Source organism: Trichechus manatus, unplaced genomic scaffold (assembly GCF_000243295.1).
Source record: "Trichechus manatus latirostris isolate Lorelei unplaced genomic scaffold, TriManLat1.0 scaffold00061, whole genome shotgun sequence".
NCBI classification, from domain to species: domain Eukaryota; kingdom Metazoa; phylum Chordata; class Mammalia; order Sirenia; family Trichechidae; genus Trichechus; species Trichechus manatus.
In genome coordinates this window covers 11,758,625-11,785,356 of record NW_004443997.1, presented here as the reverse complement: position 1 = coordinate 11,785,356, position 26,732 = coordinate 11,758,625, and the positions used below count along the sequence as shown (strand labels likewise).

The 26,732-nt window shown below is 52.9% G+C and overlaps 1 protein-coding gene across 1 annotated transcript in view; it reads right to left on the bottom strand.

Moving 5' to 3' along the window:
• Window positions 1-26,732, bottom strand: part of RBM19 (RNA binding motif protein 19) — a 149,188-nt gene that overhangs the window by 884 nt on the left and 121,572 nt on the right. The window contains 7 exon segments of the mRNA XM_012556310.2: window positions 536-573; window positions 726-810; window positions 903-993; window positions 1,453-1,510; window positions 7,845-7,968; window positions 9,916-10,113; window positions 25,774-25,894. Of these exon segments, the coding sequence (XP_012411764.2) occupies window positions 536-573; window positions 726-810; window positions 903-993; window positions 1,453-1,510; window positions 7,845-7,968; window positions 9,916-10,113; window positions 25,774-25,894 (715 nt within the window).

Genomic DNA, 26,732 nt, shown 5'->3' with positions numbered 1-26,732 from the left:
CAGTTTTTCAGAAGGAACCTCATCCTGAGGATCCAGTGGCTTTTGTCCCAGAAGCTAAGACTATACAGTAAGATGCAATCAAAGTACACACTTGACAGTTCGTAGTCAATTCAGAGAAAGTACAAACGTTTAGCCATGACTTGGAACCGATTCATGGCACAAAACAACTGCCCCCCCACCGCCATTTAAAAAACTGCTTTACTGAGTGGGTTGGGGGGAAGGGAATAGATACGTATACACTCTTCTAAGTAGATCACCTACCCAACGGACTAGACAAGGGACGGAAGAATTGGGACTGCTTAAAAGACGCTACAAAGTTAATACCGGGCTTCTGAGCAGGAACACGACAGAGCTGGCTTTTCACTCTGCCCCCCAGAAATGAGGCCGCCTGAGCCAGCTGGATTGTGAAGCAAGGCTTGTCCCTGATTTAGGGCTCCAAAGCGAGGCCAGTGAAGCCTAGGGAATTGGAGAGGAACCAGAATGCAGAGAAATGAGGCTACAGCCAAACCTCAGAGTTCTAAATTGCACCGTTTACCTGAGAGCTCAGGGTTTGAACGGTAGAAGTCCCAGGGGCTGGAATGAGCAGGAGGAGCTGTTGAGAGCCCGTGACACCTTCTAAACTGGGGGGTCTGAAGCATTTACGGGCTGGGCTCCCTCCTGGCTGGCGGCCCACCTGGCAGGGAGGGGAGGGGTTGGCCTGAGCCGCTGGGCTGGCTTTGGCTCACCTTCCTGAGGATGGTTGGGCCCGGAAGCCGCCCAGCTGGAGGGAATCTGCCAGTGACCTCTGGATCATGTGGGGGCCCCACCTGGCTGTGATAATCAAGCAGGGTGGACCAGAGTGCTAAGGTCAAAGAGCATAGAACCTTCGGAAGGAGGGGATTAACTCGATGGTCCGCTCTCACCCGGGGGCCTGATGAAAGCCATCTGGGTCCCTTGGCAGCGTGGGATGCTCCCAGAGGGTGAAGCGAGAAGACAAGCTGAGGCTGAACCCACCTGCGTGGCCACAGAAAGGAGTCCCTGGGTGGTGCAAACCGTTAATGCACTTGGCTGCTAACCAAAACGTGGGCGGTTTGAACTTACCCGGAGGTGCCTTGAAAGAAAGTCCTGGAAATCTGTTTCTGAAAGGTCACAGCCACTGAAAACCCTATGGGGCACAGTTCTACTCTGACACACATAGGGTCACCAGGAGTCGGAATCGATGTGACGGCAACTGGTTTGGTTTTGGCTGTGGAGAGTCTCTGAACGTCTTGTTTCTCGAGAGGCCAGACTTGGGGCCACCTGGACTCCAGCACAGACTTGGTGGGTGCTTCCTGCTCGTGGACATGGCTGTGGACAAGACACAGTCCCTGCTCTCAAGGGCTTACAGCTGGTGATAGAGTGGACAGATCCTACAGTACTCTGAGGACAGTGCTGTCATGGTAGCAAATGGGCAGAGGCCCAGAGGGAGGGCACCTGAGTCATGATGGGGGCTAGCTCAAAGGAAGACTGCTCAAAGGAAGTGGTGCCATACCTGAAGGTGGTAGCCAGGTGAAAGGGGTGAGGCAAAGGGGAGAGGGAGGCTGCCCCCAGGAATCTAGGCAACAGATGGGGCTGGAGCCCAAGGGGGATGGAGGCAAGATATATTTAAGAGGTATATGGGAGGGTGTTGGCATTCATGCCCCCAAGTTTTCACTCCCCTCCCACTCCCACGTCCACACCTTCTGGTAGTCCTCTTCCATTCCCACTTTTATTTTTGTCATGTGACTTACTTTGGCCAATGGGACAGAAGCAAACTTGACATACCCTTTAACCCCTTTGCCTTTGGTTCCAACTCATAGTGACCCTCTAGAACAGAGTAGAGCTGCCCCATAAGGCTTCCAAGGCTGTAATCTTTACGGAAGCAGACTGCCACTTCTTCCTCCTGTGGAACAGCTGGTGCGTTCAAACCACCGGCCTTTTGGTTAGTAGCCAAGCGTCCAACCACTGCATCACCAGGGCTCCTTAAACTTGACACAAGAGGCTTAAAAAAAGCTCTTCTGTTCTTGCTCCTCTGCTTTCACTATAAGAATATGACTGGGCTGGTCAGTTGGAGGATGAGATAGCACTGAGTCAGCCCAGCTGAGTCCAGGCCAGACAAGTCCATAGCCAGCCAGCCCTGAGCCACGTGGGAAAGAGGCATTAAACAACCCATTGACGTACAGTCTCATGAGCTAAGTAAGTACTTACTGCTTTAAGCCACTGGGTTTTGTGATTGTTTGTTAAGCAGCATTATTATGGCTATACATAACTAATATACAGAGAACTGTTAGAACTTGGTGTTTATGTAGATTTTTTAAGGCTATGAATCTCCTTCTAGGCACAGCTTCAGCTGTTAGCAAAATCATGGGTTCTGATAATGCTGTGTTTCTATCACTGCTAATTTCAAAATATTCTGCAATTTTAGCGCTTATTTTTTTGACTCAAATTGTTTGAGAGGAATATTTTAATTTCTAGGAGCTGTTCTTCCTTCTATTTTTTGATATAAATTTCTACTTTTATTGCATTGTAGTCACAGTATATGGTCAATATTATTTCCACTTTTTGGAACTTACATAGGTGTTCTTTGGTGGCCTTATATATGGTATTCTTTTTTATAAATGTTCCCATGACTGTTTAACAAGTGGTATAGTCTATGTTCACGGCAAAGAATCTGATAAACCCTCAATGTGGCCTTGAGTCACCCATCAGGACTCAGTTAAGATGCTACTTCCCCGGGAAGCTCTCTCCGCCCTTCCCCTGGGCTCCCACAGACAACAGCACTTTCCCCACTTTTCTCTTTGCACCATAATTACTGAGTTATTTGGCCATCTCCCCAGACAGATGGTGAACTACATGAGGGCAGGGCCATCTCTGTCTTGTTGACCGCTGAGTTCCCAGCCACCAGCTCAGGGCTGGCAAACAGAAGCTGCTCACAAAATGCTCAATGAGCAAGGAAAGTGGCTCAGACAGCCTGGAGTGGGTTGAACGGTGGCCCCCAAAAGATATGTCTACCCAGAACCTGTGAATGTGACCTTATTTGGAAGAAGGGTCTTTGCAGATGTAATTAAGTTAAGGTTGAGATAAGATCATCCTGGATTATCTGGGAGCCTTAAATCCAATGACAAGAGTCCTTGTCAGAGGAAGATTTGAGAGACAGAGAAGGCCATGGGAAGACGGAGACACAGATTGGATATACGCAGCCTCAAGTTATGGAGTCCCCGGGTGGTGCGCAACTAACTGAAAGGTAGGTTAGAACCTACCCAGAGGTGCTTTGGAAGAAAGGCCTGGTGATCTGCTTTCACAAGGTCACAGCCCTGAAAACCCTACAGAGCAGTTCTACTCTGACACATGGGGTAGCCATGAGCTGGAATTGACTCCACAGCAACTGGTCTGGTTTTTTGCTTTTAAGCCAAGGGATGCCTAGAAGAAACAAGGACAGGCTCTCCCCTAGAGCCTTCAGAGGGAGCAAGGCACTGCTGACACACTGAGCTCAGATTTCTGGCCTCCAGATGGTGAGAGAACAAATGTTTGTAGTTTTCAGCCTGCCTGTTTGTAAACTTTGTTACAGCAGCAACAGGCCACTCATGCACTGCCCTATCAGTGGAAGCCCTTCTGAAGATCCCAGGAAAAGAAAGGGCTATAGGGAAAACAGCTCTGTGTGAGAACACCTGGGCTACACTTGGCCGAATCACACATGGGTGAACTTGAGGCCGTTACTATACACCGCCCCCTCACCGTGACATACAGAGAAACGAGCATTTTGTGGAACAAGACCCATACCTTTTTGGGGGGGCTTTCGTGGTCAACTAGCGCTTGGGTCTAAGATGTTGTGTGCTGACAAGTCAATTCCGACTCATAGTGGCCCTAAAGGACAGAGGAGAACTGCCCTATAGGGTTTCCAAGGCTGTAAGTCTTTACAGAAGCAGACTGTTCGATCATTTCTCCTGAGGAGTGGCTGGTGGGCTCAAACCTCTGACCTTACAGTTAGCAGCTGAGTGCTTAACTGTTTACACCACCAGGGCTCCTTGGGTCTAAGACAGTGGGCTTTAAACTTCTGGGGGTTAGGAACTGGAAGAAAGCACCAGATTTTGGGCCCTTTATAATGGTGCTGCATCTTATGTAGGATAAGTCAGTTCAAATGGTGGAAACCAACGACACAGTCCAGTTGACCTTGAACAAGCTCTGGGATGGGCCCAGGCTGAGGCAGGTCTACATGTGTGGCTGAGGCTGCTACTGCTTCCCAACACCTGCTCTCTGCTTCCTGCAGAAAGGGGCCCTCATGACTTCGAGGGACACACAACCTCCCAGGACAGATGCTGGTTCCCAGCATCTCCTGTAGTGAGGCGCAACCATGTGACCACAAGCTGGCAAAGGGGTGTGTGCAGAACCGATGGCGAGAACTGCCGGCTGCGTCCTTAAAGGGTGGGCGGCCCACTCCTTTCCCCTTCCTGCTGGCTGGGTTTGGCACAGTGGGGAGCCACCTGGGTCACGTGGAGGAGACAGTGTGGAGGCATGGCAGAGCAACAGTGCAGAGGGGCCCATTGCAGCCCGGGCCTGCTGACCTTCCGACTGTCACGGGAGAAATCCTCCTCCATCTAGTTTGAGTCACTGATGCTGTGGGTCTGTCACAGGGGCCAAAACATACCCTAACTTATAAGTCATCTCTGTGGGGGGCCCACACAGCTAGCTGTCCCCTGGCTGTGGGCAGGCTGCTGCTCTCTGGCTGTGGACCAGGTTGTGGCTTGTGTTTCAGGGGCCATGAGATATCTCGAAGTTCCCAACTTGCACCTGTTGCAGTGGAATGCTTAAAATGTGAAGTTGGGCAGCTGAGCCCAAGAAGGAGGGAGGGGGGGCGTTGTCCAGGGGTCTACCAGTTGCCATTGAGTAAATTCTAGCTCATGGCAACCCCGTGTATTACAGAGTAGAACTGTGCTCCACAGGGTTTTCAGTGGCTGATTTACTGGAAGAAGACTCCCAGGACTTTCTTCCAAGGAGCCTCTGGGTGGTTTCGAACCACCAATGTTTTGGTCAGTAGCCAAGCGCTTAACCTTCTGCACTACCCAGGGACCTATTCAGCCCCACCTCCTAGGACGTCTGGGGAATGAATCTGACAACCATTAATGGTCCTTCCTTTCTCCCTCCCTCCGGAAAGCCAAAGGGGGAAGGAGAGGCTGGTCTTTGCCTGTGAGGCTGTGGCCAGTGCAGAGGCCTAGGAGAGAAAGGGGCCTGTCTTCTCTCGGCACCTTCCCGGAATATCAGCCAAGAGCTCGTCACGTCTCCTCCCTGAGCCTCAGTTTCCTCACCTGCACAATGGGTTGATAGTCCCGGCCTTGTGACTCACTCCCAACTGCAAGTGTGTTCTGTAAACCACAGGGGGGCATGCAGACATATGAGGTAGCAGGGATATTACCACCGGGGATCTTTTTGGGGACCAGAAAAAGGGAGGGCTCCTGACAGTTCCCAGGGAAGGCGGGAGCAGCTGCCATCGGAAATCTGTGCAACAACAAAATGTCTGCTGTTGGCCTGAGCCCAAGGATGGGGCCCAGTGGATCGTTTTCATGAAAGATGCAATTAAGGGGAAGTGGGGTTTATTAAGGGAAGCTGGAGGGGACGCAGTCCTGGCTTCTGGCGATGCTATAATTAGATTGCAGGGCCCCTTTGATTTAGCCAATGAACCAGAAGGCCGAGGAACACTCGTGCCTCCTGGGTGGCGGGTGCTGGGGAGAGCCTGGCGGGGTGTCGGGGACACTGCCTTGCTGTGGGAGATGGGCTGGTAACAGCGAACACTTGTGCAGTGCTCACGTAAGCCCTTTACACCTTACGGCAAAATAAATCTTTACTCCTTTAATCCTCACAACAGCCCAATGGCTGAGACGATGATTGTTCTCGGTTTGCAGAGGACACTGAGGCACAGCGAGGTCAAGGAGCTTGCTCAAGACCATGCTGTGGGGCAATGGCAGAGCCGGATTCAAACCCAGGGAGGCTGGCTCCCGCTCTGCCGTGGTGTGACCTCCCAAACCACTCACCTTCTCTGGGGCTGGCTTTGTGCTCTGGACCATTAGGGGGCTGGGTTTAGATCACGGGCTGGAAACTTTTTTATGTAAAGGGGCTTAACCACTGCGCAACCAGGGCTCCTTTATTTATTTATTTATCCTTACAATTAGCATGTATTACTTACATAATTTAAAAATATAAAGTGTCCAAAATCTGGTGCTTTCATTCAATTCCTAACCCAAAAAAAGGCTCGCTATCTTAGACCTGAGGAGCCCTGGTGGTGCAAACGGTTAAATGCTCAGCTAACCAAAAGGTTGGCACTTCGAATACACCCAGTGGCTCCACGGGAGAAAGACCTGGCAGTCTGCTTCCATAAAGATTATAGCCTGGAAAACCCTATGGGTTAATTCTAGTCTGCCACATGGGGTTGCTATGAGTCAGAACTGACTCAATGGCACCTAACAACAACAATCTACTATCTGCCAGGCCCGGGGGACGTGGTGTGCTCCAAACAGGCCTGGGCCCTGCCTTTCTGGCACTTCCCGTCTAGGGAGAGGAGAGACACTCAGAACGACACAGACCCTGAATCACAGCTGGGAAAGGTGCTAAGGTGGGGCTCAGGTATCATGAGAGCATCAGACAGGGAGCCGAGCCTTGTCTGAGGTTTGGAAAAGGAATTGATGGGAAGGTGCCTATTTCAATGGCTGAGACAATATGGGTGAATACATTATTATTAATCATGTAGTCTATTAATCTTTTATTATTGATACTGCTGAAAAAATTGATCACGTATGATTACTGACCCTTGGCCAAAGAGAAGGAGGTGTAAGATGCTCGTAACCCAAGAGGATTTTCCTTGGATGGGAGGGCGTGTCCCATTTCCACAGGGTGTACCAAAGGGTTAAAGTCATTTTCATTAAAATTTATATTTCAGCAGGCGCTCACTCTCCCTTCCCTGTCCCTGGCTGCCTTTGAACGTCTGACTGGCAACCATTTCTTATTTCAATCTCGGCAGAACAAATTGAATTAGATGTTGAAACCAAACTCGGCTCTGTTCACCAAAGCCTGCATGCTCGGCTGGCACTAATCCCTTCCTCGATGCTGCCGAGCACAGACAGGCGCTGCAGAAATGGCCTGGCCACAAAAGAAAACAGACAAGAGGACCAGGAAAAGAAAGGGAGGAGAAACACACGGGCAAAGGCCGCTGAGAGCTGTCCTCTGTAAGATGCAGGGTCTTCTAGACCCTTCTATCGATCCACAGATGACACCCACAGGGAGGTCGGCATGTCAGGTGGCACGTGTGCCTGCTGGGGATCCCCGGCATCCAGCAGGCTCCTAGAGCACAGGGGCCACCTAGGAAGTGTTTGTTGAATGAACAAATGAATGAGTGAATGAATGACGTAGAGGCCCTGATTTGCAGCCTGTGCCCTTCCCCTACACTTCGTGGAGTGGTGGGGGCTGTTCTCCACACACCCGCCCCCCTCAACGATGTGAGCAGATGCCTGGCACCCACCAGAGTCCAGGGTGCATACACTGACCCTGAGCTCGACCTGGCCCCAGCCGACTGCAGTACGCAAACCTGACTGAGGACACCCGCTCAGGCCTTCCCGGCCTGGCCCTGGCCTCGCCCCGGCCTCCACTTCACACCCAGGGATCACCGCTCGGCTGCTGGCCTTTGCTGACCTGCCTTTAACCTGCGAGTGTCTGTGCACCAGCCTCCAAGCACTGACCTGCAGCCTCTGGTCTTGGCTTTCAGAAAAGACAATTCTGCACGGAGGTGACCCCGGGGTCAACAGGGCTAAGAACACACAGCACCACGAGGGCCGCGGCTCCCGGGGAAAGGCTGCCGTTACTCTCCACTGTGCACCTCAGTGACCGCCGGGCCCATCTTGGGCTTGGCTCGGCACAAGGAATGACTAGGTAGATGATTCACCTTCACATCGCTTTTGCCTGCAGGTTCTCCGGAGTCACGGCCAGCTGGTGTGGGGGTGGGGGGGCAGTCTGCCAGCTCTGGGGCTGGTGGGCTGAGGGGCACCACTTCCAGGCTGCCTTCTAGATACACAGCCTCCTGTCCTCTATGACCCACCTCCTGGCAACTCTCAGCCCTGCCCTGCGTCTCCAGAGTGTAGCCAGCAGCCTGCTCTGACTTCTGTGAGCACTCACTGGGGCTGGCCCACGAGCCCTCCTCTTTGTTGCCGCATCACCACCATCATCATCCCCACCAAATATAATAAAGTCATCACAGCTACCATGTACGCAGCGTTCACTAGGCATCAAGCAATCTGCTAAGTGCTTTCCATGCATGATCTTACATTTAATCCTTAAAAAAAAACAACTATGAGGTAGGTGTTCTTCTTCTACCCATTTTAAAGATGTGAAAACTGAGGCTCAGAGACATTGAGACCTTTGCTGCTGGTCACACAGGCAGTGGGTGGTGTTCTCAGTCAGGGCCCGTGCATTCTGCTCTCCGATCCCCACACCGCAGGCCCTGTGGCCACTCCTGCAGGCCTGGAGGCTCCCTCTGGCCTCTTGCAGCACCCTTCTCCTCTGGGTGCTGGCTCTAGTCCAGCACCATTCCGGTCCCCTCCTGGCTCTCTGCTGGTGGGGGTTCCTAACCATATAGGGGTCACAGACCCCCCTGAGAAACCGATGAACCTGTCTCCACCCCAACACACCAGTCTCCAAACGGATCCGGAGCCTTGCGGCCCTGGAAGCGCATCCAGACCCCAAGCAGTGCTCCTTGCCCAGCCACTCCCGCCTTGGCTCATTTCTGGAATTTCTCTGTTAGGTCTCCAGGTTGTCTGGGACCTCTGATGTCCCGTCACCACTGCAAACTCATCCCAACCCTTATCGCCTCTCCTTCCGGAAAGCTTCCTGGTGACCCAGCACCCTAGTGACAATGCTGACCACCAATCTCCCTGATGCCCTGGCTCAAAGGCTCAGTGTCCCCCGATTCATCCCGCACCCATTTGACAGATGGATTTCTCGTAAAATGCTTTCCCGCGGCCCCTCTTCTCCAAGCGGTGGGGCACCTCCTCTGGGTCAGGCACATCGCTAGGTGCCTATATGTGTTACTTCAGCCCAGAATGAGGACAAAGATGATGCCCGCTACAATAGCTTTAATAGTTCCCAACTGTTGAAGGCACTTATTTTCACAGGGGTAGGGATACGGTTCAAGGTCACCAAGACACTCTTTCAAACCCCAGGCTGTCCTCCACACTAATGGCTGTGGCTGAAAGGGACAGGGCTCCGAGACTGGGAAGGGGGTGGCTGGGGCTGGGCGGGGAGAGGAGCTGGGAGTTCTACTTTAGAGAAAGCAGGGAAATGCCTCTCCATGAAGAAGTGGAATTTAAACTGACATCTGAAGGTAAAAAAAAAAAAAAAAAAAAGAAAAAGGAGTCAGGAAATACGTGGGGGAAGGGCATCCCAGGCAGAGGGAACAGCAAGTGCAAAGGCCCTGAGGTAGGAATGAGCCGGAAGGAAGGTCAGAGTGGCTGGGGGACAGTAAGTGAGGGGGAATGACCACCCAGGTGGCTGGCCTGGGTGTGGCTGTACAACCTGGAGCATGTCCTGAAGCCCCTGTGTGCCTCACCATCCTATCGGGAGGATGGGGTGCCGCTGTCTACTGCTCAGGGTGGCTGGGAGGAGCCAGTGCAAGGACCCATGTGAGAGCAGCAAACGGCTCGTGGCAGGTGCTGGTTTGCTTTTGTTCACTTCCCAGCCTGTGTGCTGACTTGAGGGGCCTCCGGACGTGGCTGCCCCATGCCCTGCCCTCTCTGGTCCTCCAGTGCTGGCACCCAGCAGGCGCGTGGTCAGCATCTGGTGGAACGCATCAGTGGATGTGGTGTCTGGTGTCCAGGATGCCCAGTAGAGGGTGGGCCGCCTGCTGCCCCCACACTGGCCCCACCAAGCAAATGGCCCTACCTCGCTCCCACCGCCTGCCCACACAGGCAGGAACACAGAAGCCAGAGCGGCTGTCCCCAGTCCCCAGGGCCCCAGAGCCACATACCCACTCGGTGCCAGCTCGCAGCTGAAGGGTTTGCTACTTGCTGTCGTTGTCGCTGTCTTCCAGCTGCTCCAGGATCTCATCCAACACCACAGACTGCTTTTTCTTTGGGGGCTCTGTGGGAGCCCAGATGGCAAGAGAGGAGAAAAGAACAGCCGAGAGGGTTGGGAGGCAGGAAGGGAGAAACGACGGGGGGCGGGGAGGGAGAGCAAGAGAGGAGCATAACGGGGGTCAGGGAGAGGCCAGGGGAAAGACGAGGAGAGAATGGAAGCAAGAGAAGTGGCGGGAGGAGAGGAGAAATCCAAAGGAGGAAGGATGAGAGAGGAGAAGGAAGGAGGCAAGAGAAGAGCAGACACAAGAGAAGAGGGGGAGACAGGAAGATGGTGGTTAGTCTCAGCTTCACCTTGGGGGGCGCCACCTCTCAGCCCCCGAAAGTCTCCTGCTTCCATCCCGGCCATCACCTGGGCACCCTTTTAGGCATCCTTCCCCCACAGAGGACATGGTTCCGCTTAGAAAGTGAGGGGTGGGGGGATGGCCTCCTAAACAAATCTCTGCCTAGCTTAGGGGGACCTGGAAGGCTTCCGAGAGGCTGAGCCACACGCTGGGCAACATCTGGGGAGACAAGTAAACGCTGTTCCTGTTTGCATGGAAGCCGCAGACTCTAACACCCCATAGTAAGTGACTGGTACACAGTAGGTGCACAATAAATGTAGGGTGAATAAATGTAGTACTCAGGGATTCCAGAGGATGGAGAGGATCCAGTTCTGCCTGGGAGGCATGGAAGGAATAACAATTAGAAGTGGCTTTGGAAAGGAGGGGCTATTTGACTTGGGCTTTGAGGAATGCAGAAGAGTTCTCTATGAGGAAACGGGGAAGGGGATTCAGAACCCCAGCATGAGCAAAAACATGGAAATACGAGAGTGTATGATGGCTCAGCAAAAGATACACACCTTCTGGGCCCCAAACACTATTGATTGAATACCTACTATGTGCTACGGCTCTGTTCCTCTGAACAACCCCATAGGCAGGTATTATTAACTCTTACAGGTAAGGAACCTGAGCCTCCAAGAGGCTAACTCTAAGGATACCCAGCTAGGAAGTGGCAGAGCCAGGATCCAAACTTAAGACACACCACAGTCCATAATCTTTCCACTGTTCATGAAAGTCTCTGGTGCTGGTCAGAGAATGCCAGGGAGACAAAGGGTGGCAGGGGAAGGTGGGGCTGGTCCCTCTGGCCCTCAGGAAGGGAATGGGGGTGGGCTCTGGGCCTGTCAGCTTTGTCAGTCCCTCTGCTAATCTAACCACTCACAGATAACGGCTGACTTGTAAAGGTGGCTGTGAAGAGACTGTCCAAGTCCCTGCGCCTCTCCTGGCTCAAACAACGCCTCCTCTGGGAAGCCTTCCAGGTGGAAGAAGTCACCCCACTACCCTATGCCTCCATCTTCCCATTGGGTGGTGCCCAGGGTCACTCTGAGCCCCCCACCTTAGCACACTGCATGGCACCCAGTAGGTACTCACTGCATATCTGCTGAATGCGGGATGAGTGAATGGCGCTTAGAGGGATGTGGGCTGCCCCATGGCAAGGTGGAGGGAGGCGTGGGAGACTTGCAGCCGGTACGCAGCCGCTTGCCTGCCTGCCTGCCTGCCCGTCCGCCTTCCCAGGAGCCTCAAGGCCTGGCAGCTGTGTCTATCATTGTTAATCATGAAAAGGGAGCGGGGCCGCGTTGGGGCTGTGGCCCACAGCTCAGACGTCGGCTTCTTTTCCTGCTCCCCCCCTTGCCGCTCTCTGTTTCCTCATAATCGCCAGGCTCTGGAGGTGCACAATGGCCTCTGGAAATTGAATTTGTGGGCAGGTAATAGAAGCTGGGAAATAGAAGGGCCACAAAATAGGGCCCACAGGCCTGTCATTGGCAACCCCCTACAGCTGCTAACAATGGGGTGGGGACAGCAGCTGCCTCCTGGGCCAGCGGGTCCCTACTCTCCTGGGCTGGGGCTGGCCACCCCAGGGACCCCTCTCAGTGCAAACAAGACCAGAATCCAACCGAGGGGCGGCCAGCAGTAGCGGCAACCGTTGAAAACCCTATGGAGCACAGTTCTACTCTGACCCATGGGGGGTCACCACGAGTCAGAGTCCACTCCATGGAAACTAGTTTTTACTGGCTACTATACATGGATGGAGCCCTGGTGGCACAGTGGTTAAGAGCGTGCCTGCTAGCCAAAAGGTCGGGCAGTCCATATCCACCAGGTGTTCCTTGGAAACATCTATGGGGCAGCTCTACTCTGTCCTATAGGGTGGCTATGAGTCAGAATCGACTTGACGGCCATGGGTATATACATGGATTACCAGTTTTCGAAGAATTAGAATAAAATGCACTTAACAGTAAAGCTATTTTAAACTTAAGTTCATTTACTTAATGAACGTCAATTATCATGGCTCTGAGGGAGGTATTGCCATCTTAAAGATGAGGAAACAGGGCTCAGAGGAGCAAAGTAACTTGCTCAAAGCACACAGCTAGGGAGCTGTACATCCAGGACCCACGTGCCATCTGAGTACAAAGTCTGAGCTACTCCACTCTGCCACTGCCCAGCTTTTCAAAGCTCATGAGACTTTACACAGGAACATTTAAGACTATGAGGTATTAAAACCAGTTGCTGTGGAGTCAGTTCTGACTCATGGCAATCCCATGTGTGTCAGGGTGGGACTATGCTCCACTGGACTTTTAATGGCTGAGTTTTGGGAAGTAGACTGCCAGGCCTTTCTTCCAAGGCACCTCTGGGTGGACTTGAACCTGCAACCTTTAGGTTAGCAGCTGAGCACATTAACTGTTTGCACCACCAGAGACTCCATCATCGATATAATAGTTGTTGATCTGATGTCTCTCTTTGCCACGAGGGCAGTGAACACCAAGAGGGCTGGGACTGTTGTATGAAAGTCGGCACACAGGAGGTGATCAATAAACAGCTGTTAGGTAAAGGAATGAAATTATTTGGTTTGTCCAGGCCAAGAGGGGCATGATTGCCATGCCCAGTTTGCAGGCTGGAAAACAGAGGCTCAGAGGTATCCTCTGACTTGTGCTGGGGCAAAGGGCAAGGATGGCGGGTTAATGACTGACTTCTCCATGGCCTTGGACGTCAGACAATCTCGGGGCCCAGCCTGCCACATACCAGTTAAGTGACCCTGGGCAAGTCACTTTAGCTCTCTGGGCCTTGGCTTGCCCATTTGTACAATGGGGATAAAAATAGGACCCAACTCAAGGGGCGGCTGTGCCTCAGGGCTCAGCACTCACAGGCCATTACAGCTCTCGTGGGCCTGGCAGATCTGGCTCAGCTCCATGCTGGGGACCCAGGTCAGTGGCCCAAATGCCCCCCAGGAGGAGGCGCAGGGCCCCGAGTTCCCACCAAATGCCACCCCGCACCCTTCGCCCCTGCCAGCATTGCTTCCACAGGAAGCACCCTGCTTTCAGGGAACAGCTGCTGAAATCCCACTTCCCCGACATCAAAAGCCTCAGTGGGTTTTCACCAAACAAACACAATGCAGAACCAGGGAAAGGTGTAAAATAAATAAATGAAACAAGCTGTGCATTTTCTTTCCATATTACAGCTGCACCCGAAGATAAACAACAAGTGAATGTCACCAAACATCAATACCCGAGAAATTAACTTGACAAAAAGCTCAGCCGTCCCCCAACAGCCCCCCAGTCCTGCTCCCTCCTTCCCCCCACCGCCCCCAGCCTCCAACCACCATTTTGCATTTCTGGAGTTCCCATCTAATGATTTTATTTTTCAATTAATTCCTTGACAGAATGCCAGCCCGCGCGTCGCTCTCCCTTCCCTGGCTGGCGCTGTCGCCCTCCCTGCGTGGAAGGCGCAGGCAGAGAGAAAGGAGGGAGCGAGTGAGTGGGCGGGGGCTGTCGGGAGGACAAGAGACGGTGCTTCGTGGGGTTTTGTTCTGGAGGCAGAACGTTGAGGAAAGGCAAGCCGAGGAGAAGAGCGTGGCTGCTCAGGGAGGAAGGGAATTCTGGAAGGAACTCTGAGAGGTGGCAGGCGGGAACAGCCAGGGGAGGGAGGAGATTGGGGCAGGGAACTGAGGCTGCCAGGATCAACCCTGGCCCTCCTTGCTGGGCAGCCTCAGGCAAGTGGCTTCACCTCTCTGTGCTCAGTGCCCGCAGCTATTGAATGGCTATCAAAATGACAGTACCCACCTCCTAAGGGGCATGAGAGTATGAAGAGTAAATAAATACATGTAAGGCCTTTAAAAGGAACACTAGTGGTGCAGTGGTTAAAGTGCCTGGCTGCTAACCAAAAGGTCAGTGGTTTGAACCCACCAGCTGCTTTTTGGGAGAAAGATGTGGCGGTCTGCTTGGAAACCCTGTGGGGCAGTTCTTCGCTGTCCTATACGGTACCTATGAGTCAGGATTGAGTCGATGGTGACGGGTATGGTTTTTTAAAGTCCTTTAGAAATGAGACAGTGGTGGTTCAGTGGCAGAAGTTTTGCCCTCCATGCGGGAGATCTGGGTTCAATTCATACCCAATGCACCTCATGCACAGCCACCACCTGTCTGTTAGTGGAGGTTCGCAGGTCACTTGAATGCCGAATGGGTTTCTGTGGAGCTTCCAGACTAAAACAGACCAGGAATAAAGGCCTGGCAATCTACTTCCAAAAATCATCCACTGAAAACCCTATGGATCTCAATGGTTCTATCCATAACTGATCATAGGGATGGCGCAGGGCCAGGCAGTGTTTTGTTCCACGTGCATGGGGTCGCCATGAGTTGTGGGCCGATGCGTCAATAGCAAGAAGCACATGAATGAGTGAATGCAAGAGTGACTGGAGGTGCTTTCAGGCGGAAAAACAGGCATGACTCCCCGGCACTGGCTGGGTTCTAGGGTAGCAGGCTGGGTAGGGACTTTCTTACTGAAACCCCATGACCTGGGGTTGTTTCATTTTTTTCAGATGAGGAAACAGCTACTGTAGGGCTTTGGGGGAAGTCCTTTGACCCTGGATTCTGCCAGTGCCTTGAGCTGGGATCTGCGGGCTCAGGGCCTATCTGTTACACCACAGCAACATCCCCGTTCCCTGTGGCTCAGGCTGCCTCCCCTGCGGGGGAGACGCCAGCCCAGCTCTCCTCACGAAGCTGCGCAGCTGAACTGAGTGCTGCCCAGGCAGTGCCTACGCTTGAGGTGCATTGGTCGGGAACTGAACACAGGCCCAAATGGGAGGTGAGAATCCCACCACTAAGCCACCACTACCCCACCCCTTCCTTAAGAAGGAAAGGTGTGAGACACTGTCTGAGGTCACCTAGCAGCACCTACCTACCTGCATCAGCAATTTTCTCAAGAGGACTCTGGTTCTCAACCCAACTGCCCAATAGAATCATCTGGAAAACTGCTGATGCCTGGACCCTACCTATCCCAGGGGTTCTGATGCAAACTGCCTGGGGTGGGTGCTGGGGATGACCACTGCTACTATTACTGCTGTTATTATTCGCGGGGCTAAGGACTCTCGGGCACCCTCTGTAGCGGAGTCTGGTACAGGCCCAGGGCTGCCCTTGCTCTGTTCTCTGGGCATCCTGGGGATCATGTGTGCATGGTGGTTCTGGGCAGCTGCAGCGGCGGCTCCCCTGCCACAGGGGTTGGTGAAGGTGCTCAGCCGGAATTATCATGGACTGAGCCGATGGTAGGGCTGTGGGGCCATGCTAAGCCAGGGGCTTCTGGGCTTGGGCCTACATGTGTTTGCATTAGTCACAGATGCTGGGAAAACTGCACAGGCTTGGGGGATGGGGAGCACCCGTGGAAGGGTAAGCCAGCAGATGGAAAGAGAAAAAAGAAATGGGAAGGTAGAAAGGGGTCCCCCACTTCCCTTCGTTGGGTCTGGAGGGATCTTTCCATTTCTAGGGGCTTGATCAACACCAGCCACCTGCCCCTTCCCTCCTGGCACAGGCCTGGGCTGGAAGTGGAGGCTGAAGGAAAGGAGCAGGTAACATCTCCTCACAGCACCAGGATCTGCAAGTGCAGAGGCCTGAGGGGCCAGGGAGGAATGTGATTTGGTCAGAAGGTCCGGGAGGGTGACAATAGGGAGCACTGTGGACTGTGGCAAATGGGAAGCCTTGCTTCATATAAATGGGGCAGCCTCTCCTCAGCCCCAGCTTCCCGGTGGGCATGCGGGATCAGGGTGGCCAGACCTGATTTTTCAAGAGAGGCCAGAAATCTCGATTTTTAGGTCAGCTCTTCCGACGGTAAAATGTTATGTGCTGTCAAGTCGATTCTGACTCATAGCGACCCTGTGTGACAGAGTACACCTGTCCCATAGGGTTGCCTAGGCTGTAATCTTTATGGAAGCAGATCGCCAGGTCTTTTCTCCTGCAGGGCCACTGGGAAGGTTCCAACCACTGACCTTTCGGTTAGCAGCCGAGAGCTTGACCACTGTGCCACCAGGCTCCTTAATAGTAAAATAGTGGCGATTAATTCAAAAACACTTTTTCATATCTTGTGAGCAAAATAAACATCCGTGGGCTGATTTCAGCTGACAGCTGGCTGGTGTGGCCTCTGATCTACTCTCTCTTGCCTCTCTGCTTACAAACCCCCTGCTGGTTTTACTTGTGGTCCTGAAGCTGTGATAAAAACCACCTTGTCTGTGTGCTCTCTTGGCTGGGCCAGCCTGCAGTTCAGAAGTGAAACTGGCCACCCCCTACCACCAGCCACAACCCTGGAGGGAAGCCTACCCTCCTCCTGCCCCTACTTTCAGGCCTTGGGTCCCCAGGCCCCCAAACCCTTCTCCAATTCTGGCCCGGCCCCTTCCCCTCCCGGGTCGGGTCTGAAGTTCTCCTTCTGCCAGTTTAATTCCGTGATCGATGAGGAAGAGCAGGAGAAATGGCCCAGCACAGCTGGTTTCCCCGTTAGCCCTAGCAGGGATTCCTGGCCTTGCTGGCGACAGCGGAGTGAAATGTTTGCAGAACACAGAGAACACAAGTCAATAACAATTTAGCTGGATTGGGAGCAAGTACCTTCCTTGCACGGACAGCCGCTCCCGGGGGAAGGGGGAGAGTGTGCAGGATATTGCCGAAGCGCTCGGAAATATTTCCAAAACACCACTCAGCGAGGCTCGGGTGAGAGGGATGGGAGGAGGGAGGCGGTGGCGGATGACCCAGGTGCCAGCTCGCCTTTGAGCTCCCTTCATCCTTCAGAGGGCACGCGAGCTCCCTCCCCACAGCCCGCTATTCGCACCCTCACCAGGAGCCGCCTTGACCAAAACAACTCCTGCTTCTTGATTCTCCTTCTCTGGGCTCTGCCTCCATCAGCTGGGATGCGAGGGGCATTTGAGAAAGACTGGGTCTCCTGGCCAACCCCAACCTCTCTCCTGGCACCACTGCCAATGTGCCCAAGAGCAGACGAAACAACCACATGCACCACTTCCAACTGGGGAAAGCAATCCATTTCCACGAGGCCAGGGACAAAATACTCCTTAAACGCCCCTGTAGCGGACACTGTGGGTCAGTGGTTGAATTGTTGCCTTCCAAGAGGGAGACCAGGGTTCGATTCCTGGCCAATGTACCTCATGTGCAGCCACCACCCGTCTGTCAGTGGAGGCCTGTGTGTTGTTGTGATGCCAAACAGGTTTCAGCGGAGCTTCCTGACTAAAATGGACTAGGAAGAAAGGCCTGGTGATCTACTTCTGAAAATCAGCCAATGAAAACCCTATGGATCACAACGGTCCGATCCACAACTGATCATGAGGATGGCGCAGGACTGGCAACCGGCAAGCATTTTGTTTCACTGTGCGTGGGGTCGCCATGCATCAGGGGCTGACTCCAGGGCAGCTAACAACAACATCCCCTGGTAGTGGCCTTCCTGGGACAGTCCCTCTCCACCCAGCCCCTCCCCTGCTGTGGGGCCTTTGATACCTCCAAGGAGGCAGGGCTGCCACAGGGAAGTCTTAAGGAGGGGACTTGTTATATTGTTAGATGCCATCCAGCTGATTTTGACTCATAGTGACCCCATGTGACAGAGTAGAACTACCTCAAAGGGTTTTCTTTGCTGTAATCTTTATGGAAGCAGATCACCAGGTCTTTCTCCTGTGGAGACTTGGGGTGGGTTCGAACTGCCAACCTTTCTGCGAGCAGCAAAGCATGTAACCATTACACCACCAGGACTCCTTTAAAAAAAAAAAAAAAAACCCAAACCCGTTGCTGTCAAGTTGATTCTGACTCACAGCGACCCTACAGTACAGAGTAGAACTACCCCGTAGGGTTTCCGAGGAGCGGCTGGTGGATTCAAACTGCCAACCTTTTGGTTAGCAGGTGAGTTCTTAACCACTGCGCCACACTAGAGACACCCAAATGAAGGAATAAAACATGGGGCAAGGGGAGCTTACAGAAAACCTTCCTGCTCCAGGTAGCGAGAAGGAACCACAGCAAAGGGATATTTTGAATAATAAATTCTGTGACTTCACACACTTGCTTGAACTTTCCTGACTGTGATTTTTAAAGCCTGATGATTATGTTTTCATGGCCAAGACCAAGGAGGCGTATTTGCAAGGGCTGACGTGCGGATCACGGGCTCTCTCAGCACCGTCATTTGAAAATGTGCCGTCCTGTGAATGATGAAGTTACGGAAGGACTGTGTGTGTGCAGAGGGGTGAACTGTTGCAGGCTTTAAATATCATCTGTATGCTGATGACTTCCAAATTTATATCTCAGCCCCGACTTCGCCCCTGAGCTCTGTGCTCATACATCTATCTGCCTGACATCCCCACGGCAGTCCTAATAGGTGTCGCAAACCGAACACGTCTGGAATGCCCCTGCCCACCCACCTGTTCTTTCCCTGCTTCCTGGGCCTAGCTCACCATGAGGCACCAACTTTCCCTCGAGAAGCAAGCCTGGCTGCTTTGCCTTTATCAAATATGCTCAACCATGGGCTTCTCTCCATCCCCCCAGCCTGTACCGCGGGCAAGGCCACCCCCATCTCTTGCCTGAATGACCATAACAGCCAATGAACTAGACCCCTTGCTCCATCTCTGCCCCTCTATGATGTATCCCCCATACAGCACTGAGGAGGTCCAATCGTGCATATCAGGCCATGGCACCCTCTCCTTTAAATCTTTAAGGGGCTTCCTGCTGCACTGGAATAGAAGCCAGGCTACCTGCCATGTCCCACAAGGCCCCACGTTGGGCCTCTCAAACCTTGCTTCCTACCTCTCTCCACCCTGGACCTGTTCTCCAGCCCCAGTGGCCTGCTTCCAATGTGCCAGATCCACTGCTGCCCCTGGGTCTTTCCACCTGCCCAGAATGCTTTCCCCTCAGTGCTCTGGCTGCCTGGCTCCTTCTCATCATGCAGAAATGCTGCCTTCTCAGACTTTTCCCGATCAGCATACTGGAAACTGTCCCCCTTCCCTTCTTCCACCGCCCCCAGGAGTATATTAGGTTATCCTTTCGAATTTCCTTCATGGCACTTGCTGTCATCACAGCTTTGTCATTTATTTGCTTACTTTTTTTTTTTTAATCACTTGTCTCTCTGACTCAAATATCAACTCCACGAGGGCAGGGACCTTGTCTTTTGTTCACTGCTTTGTCCCCAAACTAAAAAGCAAACCCGTTGCTGTTGAGTTGATTCCGACCCATGGCGACCCCATGTGTTACAGAGTACAACTGTTCTCCACAGGGTTTTCTTGGCTGTAAACTTTATGGAAGCAGATTGCCAGGACTTTCTTCCATGGTGCCACTGGGTGAGTGCAAACTGCCAACTTTTAGGTTAGTAGTTGAGCACTTAACTGTCTGTGCCACCTAAGGACCTGGGTCTAGAGTATGGCTTGATATGATCAGTGAAGGATTACTGAATGAATGAATATGAATAGAGTGAATGAGGAGCAAAGCAATGGGGCCTCCTTTCCGGGGAGAAAGTGGAGTTCTTAAGCAGAGGACTGCAGTGGGGGCGGGGGGAGACGCAGTTATGTTGCCCCTAGAATGTGAAGTTCTCTGAGAGGTGGGGGAGGACTATAGTAAGGGGGGATGGACCAGCCACATAAGATCAAACGGTTGCACAATAAATACCGATGGCAGGTGTAACGTTCGACGGAGACCAGGTGAAGGTTGGACGGGGGGGTCGGACAGGGGAGTTCATGTCTCTGTCAAGTCTTGGACACTTTGGCTGAGACCCAAATGCCCAGAGTGGGGGGTGGGGGCGGGGGCTGTGCTGACGGGATGAGGTATCCAGCCATCAGGCTCCGTCCTGGCCCTGCCCCTGCCCAGGCACTACAGGCCAGAGGACCGAGTAGGGCTTCACCGGCCTGTGCCCGAGGAGAGCTTCTCCCTGGCGCACAGTTCGCAGAAATCCCGTCCCGGCTCGGCTGGGCTCAGGCAGATGGGAGGGGGATGGCGCCGCTGCCAGCCACTTGCCATGCCGGTCATGTCTGCGCTCCCAGCTCCGGAGGGGAAAGGTACAGACGCTAACCACAGCCCATCGGTCCTCCCCAGCTGGAATAAGACAACACAGGGAAGCAGAGCCGCACTCCCGGCCAAATAAAAGCAGGCTTGCTTGGGCCTCCCCGGCTGTGAGCACTGCAAAACAGAGGGCTCTGCAGCTGGATTTCATCCGTGCCATTATATACTCCAGGCCGCACGCGTGGGGACTATGGCCTGCCGGGGCCCTAAAAGCTTCACGATGCCGCGACCCCGCTGGTTTGTAACACGCTTGGGAAGAAAAGGACGCAGCCAGTGGCAGACTTTCCGTTTTCTTCCCGCCTGGTTCTCTCTTCACACTCCCATGCACGCGGCGGTGAAGAATGGCACTTTACCTACTCTCGGGCTTCAGGTCGGAGATGAGAAATCCTATTCTTGTCCAGGGAGGGAGGGAAGGAGGAGAAGGGCTGGGAGGGGACAGGGCAGAGGCAGGAGGGTGATTTTATGGAGATGTCTGTCTTGTTTGTCCCTTTCGAAAGGAACTCTGTCTGGTTCACGGTCTTTGCCTACTGAGGACTACTACTCCAATAACTGCCTTTTGCTGCTCAACTGGGCAGGTATTTTGTAAGCATCAACTTATAAGGGAAAATACATGCGGGCAGTAGATAAAAGAGAAGCTTCCATTGTGAGGGAGGGACCGGGGGACGTTAAGCCCGTAAGGAAACCTAGATAAGTGGCAAGGACCATACTGGCCCTGAGGACACCTAGTTCTCACAACAGCCTCAGTTTACCATTGAGGAATCATCATCATCATCACGGTTGCTACTGTGCACCAATAAGCTCCTACTATGTGCTAGGCAGGAGTCCCTGGGTGGTGCGGGAGGTTAGGGATTCTACTGCTAACGGCAAGGTTGGTAGTCTGAACCCACTCAGAAGCGCCTCGAAAGAAAGGCCTGGCAATCTGCTTTCAAAAAGTCACAGCTTTGAAAACCTGATGGAACACAGTTCTGTTCTGCACACATGAGGTTGCCATGAGTCGGAATCAACTCAGCTGGTCTAGGCGCCTGGGTAGAGCAAACGGCTTACGCTCAACCATCATATTTTTATGCAAATAATGTGCGTCTTCTACATTTGTTTGCCAACCTTGCCCTCCCCTCTGCAAGGTATTTTTGTAAGCGTGCCATGCTAATTTTTTTTTTTTTTTACAGCAACATGTAAAAGAAAATTGGCACAATGGCACTTAAGAAAATACCTTAGGAGGGTGCAGTTGGCAAATAAATGCGTTATTTGTGTAAAAATATGGTACTAATCAAAAGGTTGGTGGTTCGACCCTCTCAGTTGGGCTGCAGAAGAAAGGCCTGGTGCTCTGCTTCCATAAAGATTACAGCAGCAGTTCTACTCTGATGCACATGGGGTTTCCATGAGTCAGAATCAACGGCCATGGGTTTGGTTGGTTTGGTTGTGTGCCGGGCACTGTGCTATGTACCTCAGACCATGTGGTATCTAGATTCAGAGGAAGCACCCTATTCTGAGTCTCTCCTATGGGTCAGGTATATTCACTCTGATTCTCCTTGCTCTCTCCCTCTTGCGTGTGCACACACACCCACACAGACAGAAAGACAGACAGACGCGTAAACATGTTACTGCCCAGGCTTATACAAGCCAGGCTCTTCTTTCTGTCTCATTCCTCTGGGCAGAGAGCATCATCTCTTAGCCTGACTTGACCAGAATGCAGGGATAATGCGAAGTTTCCTAGGCAGCCCAGAAAAAGAAGAATGAGTGGCTTGAAGGGGGCAAGGGAGAATAATAATAATAACGGTGATAAACAAATAACAGTGTTTGTCAAATGCTCACTACATGCCAGGAGATGGGCTATAACTTTATTTGCATCATCTAACAATTCCCCAGATGTGGTAGGCACCACAGTCCCATTTTACAGATGACAAAGCTGAGGTTGAGTCACTTGCCCAGGTCGTAGAACTGGCCTGAGGGTACACACACTGGGGAAACTTAAGGGGTAGCTGCATACACCAGCTGTTACAAGCAGCCAGTACAGGAGGATGGTTAAAAGCACAGGTTTGAATCCTGACTCTGCCACTCAGTAGCTGGGTGCCCTTTGGCCAGTGACTTGCCCTCTCTGTGCCTCAGTTTCCTCATCTGTAAAACGGAGGAGAATGATAGGATTCTGTGGGATTGACTACTACACATGAAAGACTGTGCGTAAGACCTGGCATGGAGTATGGCTTACCAGATGAAGGTTGTTAGAATGATAATAATAATAATTAGTATTATCTACTCTCAACCTTGACCTAGGCTCAACAGGGACCTGGGAACTGGGAAGAGAACAGGAGGAGAGAAGGCTGGTCATCGGGGCCAGGAAACTCTGGCCCACTGGCATCCTGTCTCGGCAACCTCTCTCAGGTTGGCGGCCAGTCGAGTCCCAAGGGCGGGAGCAAGCTCAGGACGATGAGGGCACTAGCTGGTGCCAAAGCTCTGCTCTGTCTGCTCTGCCACCTCCCACTGTCCCAGAGGGTGGCTCCAAGGCCACAGGTCACCAGCTAGCTTCCTGCCAAACCTTGTTGAATGGTTAAAACGCCTGCCTTTCATTCTGTGGCCCACATTCCACAGGGAGCCCTTTGTTGCAGCCTTGGCCCCCACACGAGACCTAAGTGCCTTGCTGGCAGAGTTCAGGGCCAAGGCCAGAGGTGGGGGAAGGAGATGGGCATGAAGCCCACCTGCCCTGGAGTCTGCCAGGGCCCTGGCAGTGCTGGATAATGCGGATTTCTATACAAACGAGCTGGGTATTTTTCACCGTGGGGAAGTGGCACAGAGGTGGGAGAGGGTTCAACCATCAAGGCAGGAGGCCAGCAGCCTGTTCCCAATAGTTGGGGCGGCCTGTAGGCAACTCGCATGTCACACAGACAGACAATGGGGCGGGTGGATGGGTAGATGGGGGTGACTTCTCCAGAGCACCTGCTCTGTGTCAGATATGCTACGTGCATTCTCTCACTTATCCCTCACTGCAGCAAGTCGTCAGCCTGAGTGTGGGCGCCTCAGTTTCATCTGAAAAATCTGTAGAAGGGCTGCATGCCTAGAGCAGTTAGGGTTGCTGTAAGGATACATGAGACAACACGTGTCACATGCCAAGGGTGGCGCCTGGCGCACGGTAAGTACTGGCCCAACAGTAGCTGTCATAAGTTACTTATACTTGGTTGGCCTCAATTCCCTCACCTGTCAAATGGGCTAACCATGCCCATCTCAGAGGGCTGCTGGGGATTAGCAGAAAGATGTATACAAGCGGGTGCAAATAAGTTAGTATGGTGTCTGCCCCTGTCTGGGCCTTGCCCTGCAGCTAGAAAGTGGCCGTGGAGACAGCCAATTCCACAGAAACGCTTCCAGTGAGTCTTTCCGCTGGGGGAGGTGCTAATGCTGTCTCTGGAACTCAGTTTATTGAAGGGGTTTCTCTCCAAGGCAGGGCAGAACTGCTGGGTCTGCGCTCCTCCGCTGGCCGGGGCGGGCGTGGGGAAGGCTGGGAGCTGGGTTCCTGCCTGGCTCCAGGGACAGTCCCTTACACAAACATTTGCTGATGAGCGCATTTGGGCCTGTCAATGGCTGTCGATAAGGGCAGGTTCTTTTTCTGAGTGTCAGGATTTAGGGACTTATTGAGTTGTGAGCTTACGACTGTATCCAGGCCCTGGAGTTGTGAGCTTGTGACTGTATATTCAAGCTCTGGTTTCAGATCCGCCTTCGCTTGTACCTGAGGGCTTGACACGTGCCTGACACTGCCTGGTAGAGGACCCAGCCCAGAGACTGAGTGATTGCTGACAAAGACGAGCCTTACGCAGAGTCTGTATGCTGGAGGAGGGATATGTCCTATATGATAACTACAATGCAGCAAAAATGTATACAGAGGCAGGAGAGCAGAGCTCGGATGGCTTCCTGGAGAAGGTACCATTTGAGGTGGGTCTTGAAGGCTAGATAGGCATTCGCCAAGTTAAAAAAAACTGAGAAGGCATTTTTAGGGTGGTGAAACTATTCTGTATGACACTGTAATGGTGGACACGTGACATTACACACAAGTCAAAACCCAGAGGCTGTACAACACAGTGAACCCCAATGTAAACAATGGACTTAGCTACTAATAATGTATCTACATTGGTTTGTCCCTTGTAACAAATGTATCACAGGAATATAACACGTTAACAACTGGAGAAACAGTTACAGGAGAGAGAGGAGGTACATGGGGACTCTCTGTACTTTCTGCTCAATTTTTCTGTAAACCTAAAATTACTCTATAAGAGAAAGTCTATTAAAAAAAGAAAAAGGGAAAGTGAGGCATTCCCAGCAGAAGAAACAGTATATGCAAAGACACTGAGTCCTGCCTGGAATCTGGGGAACAGTGAGCCCTGTGGAGAGGAGGGACTAGGCTGGAAAGAACACCAGGTGGGTGGGGGTCATTCTGAAGGCTTTGGGAAGCCGAGCAAAAGCCAGCGGGCTTCCACCCTGCCTCTGGAGGGAGTCCTGGAGCACTGAGCATGCTCTTGGGGTACAGTCTTGCCACGCTCAGCTGTGCCTGGAAATACTGCCTGTTGGGAGCCCCAAGCAGTGATGGCTCAATGGTAGAATTCTCGCTTTCCACGTGGGTGACCTGGGTTCAATTCCCAGCCAGTGCACCTCAAGTGCAGCCACCTCTCCTCTGCCAGTTGAGGCTATTGTGTTGCTATGATGCTGAACAGGTTTCAGTGGAGCTTCCAGACTAAAATGGACTAGGAAGAATGGCCTGGCAATCTGCTTCCAAAAATCAGCCAATAAAAACCCTATGGATCACACTGGTCCAAGCTGCAACTGATCATTGGGATGGCACAGTACCAGGCAGTGGGCGGACGGGTGGGAAGGGCTGGGAGACGTGATTCAAGTTCAAGTATCCCTGCATATCCCCAGTTTGGGGGGGGCAAACATTTGGAAAGTGAAGGACATCCCTTTTGCGTGCCCAGCACTGAGCAGCTTGCAGGGCTTTATCTCAGCTCTCCCCACCTGATTCTCAGACCACCCTCAGGATCCAGCCTTGCCCACCTCTCCAACTTTGTCTACCTCCACCCTCGGGACCCAGCCAAGCCTACAGCCAGAGGGCAGGGACCCCCCAGATGCTGTCCACACAGGTCAGCCTCTGGGCTCGGAGCAGGGCTTCGACCTATAGATGTAGGCCAGGGCCACCCAGCACAGGGCTCCCATAGCCCTTCAAGTTGAGCAACGTTCTCCTGGTGGCCCCAACTGCCTTTTCTGGCCTTCCCGGGGGCCCATGAATCACCCCTCGGATGATTCCAAGATGGGCTAGCTCCACTGTGAGGAGGGCTGTGCCAGGCAGGAGCCACCCACACTTACCGTGAAAGTGTTCAGCTGTCTTCCGCCGCAGGACCTGTACGGTCACCTCGGAGTCCGCCCACTCCAGGACCAGCCTCCGGCCGTAAAGGTGGGTGCTGTGGCACAAGGCGTTGAAGGCTCTCTGTGGGGGACACGGGGGTGGGGGGTGAAAAACAAAACAGCATATCAGCTAAAACTGAACCTGCAAAAAGCCACCCTGCCCTCCCTCCAGCCTGCTGGCATCCAGACTCAAGAGCCAGGTACTGGCCCTGGTGACATCTGATCTCCGCCGAGGGCGAAGGAGCCACTGGGCGCATCTATTTAATTAGTGGGTTATTTCCCAGGGAGAGAGCTGCGAGTGACTAGGCAGTCAATAGAGCCGCCGGCCGGGTCTGTAATTGGCGCCTGGGCCCAGGCGGGCATCTAACTCCCCCCGCTGAAGCCTATCTGAGCAGGGTGACCCCATTAGCAGGGCGCACCTCCCCCTGGCTGTCAGCGGCCGTGGCCGCGTGAGAAAGTCGAGCCACCCGATGACAACCACGAGACCCTCATTTTCACTCGGTGGCATCTCCTTCTCTGGCCTTGGTGATTCTGTCCCCCGTCTCTCTCCTGTCCCCTTCTCTCTGCTTCCACTGCTGCCGCCCTGGGCCAGGCCGTCCCTCAGCCTCACCGGCCTCCTTGTCTTCTCTCTCGGCTGCTGGCTTCCTCCCTCCCTCGGAAGCGAGGCACGTGCTGTTCCATCTCATCCTTCACTGTCCCCCAGCTCTGCACTCTTTACCTCATTCCCTCTTTATGTTCTGTTTTTTTGTAATTTTTTAAACTACTGAAAGAGAATTCACACAGCATACGATTCACCCATTTAAAGTGCACTGTTCAGTGGTTTTCAGACTATTCAGAGTTGCTCACCCAATGCCACAATCAATTTTAGAACATTTTTGTCACCCCCAAAAGAAACCCTGTATCCTTTTGCCAGAGTTCCT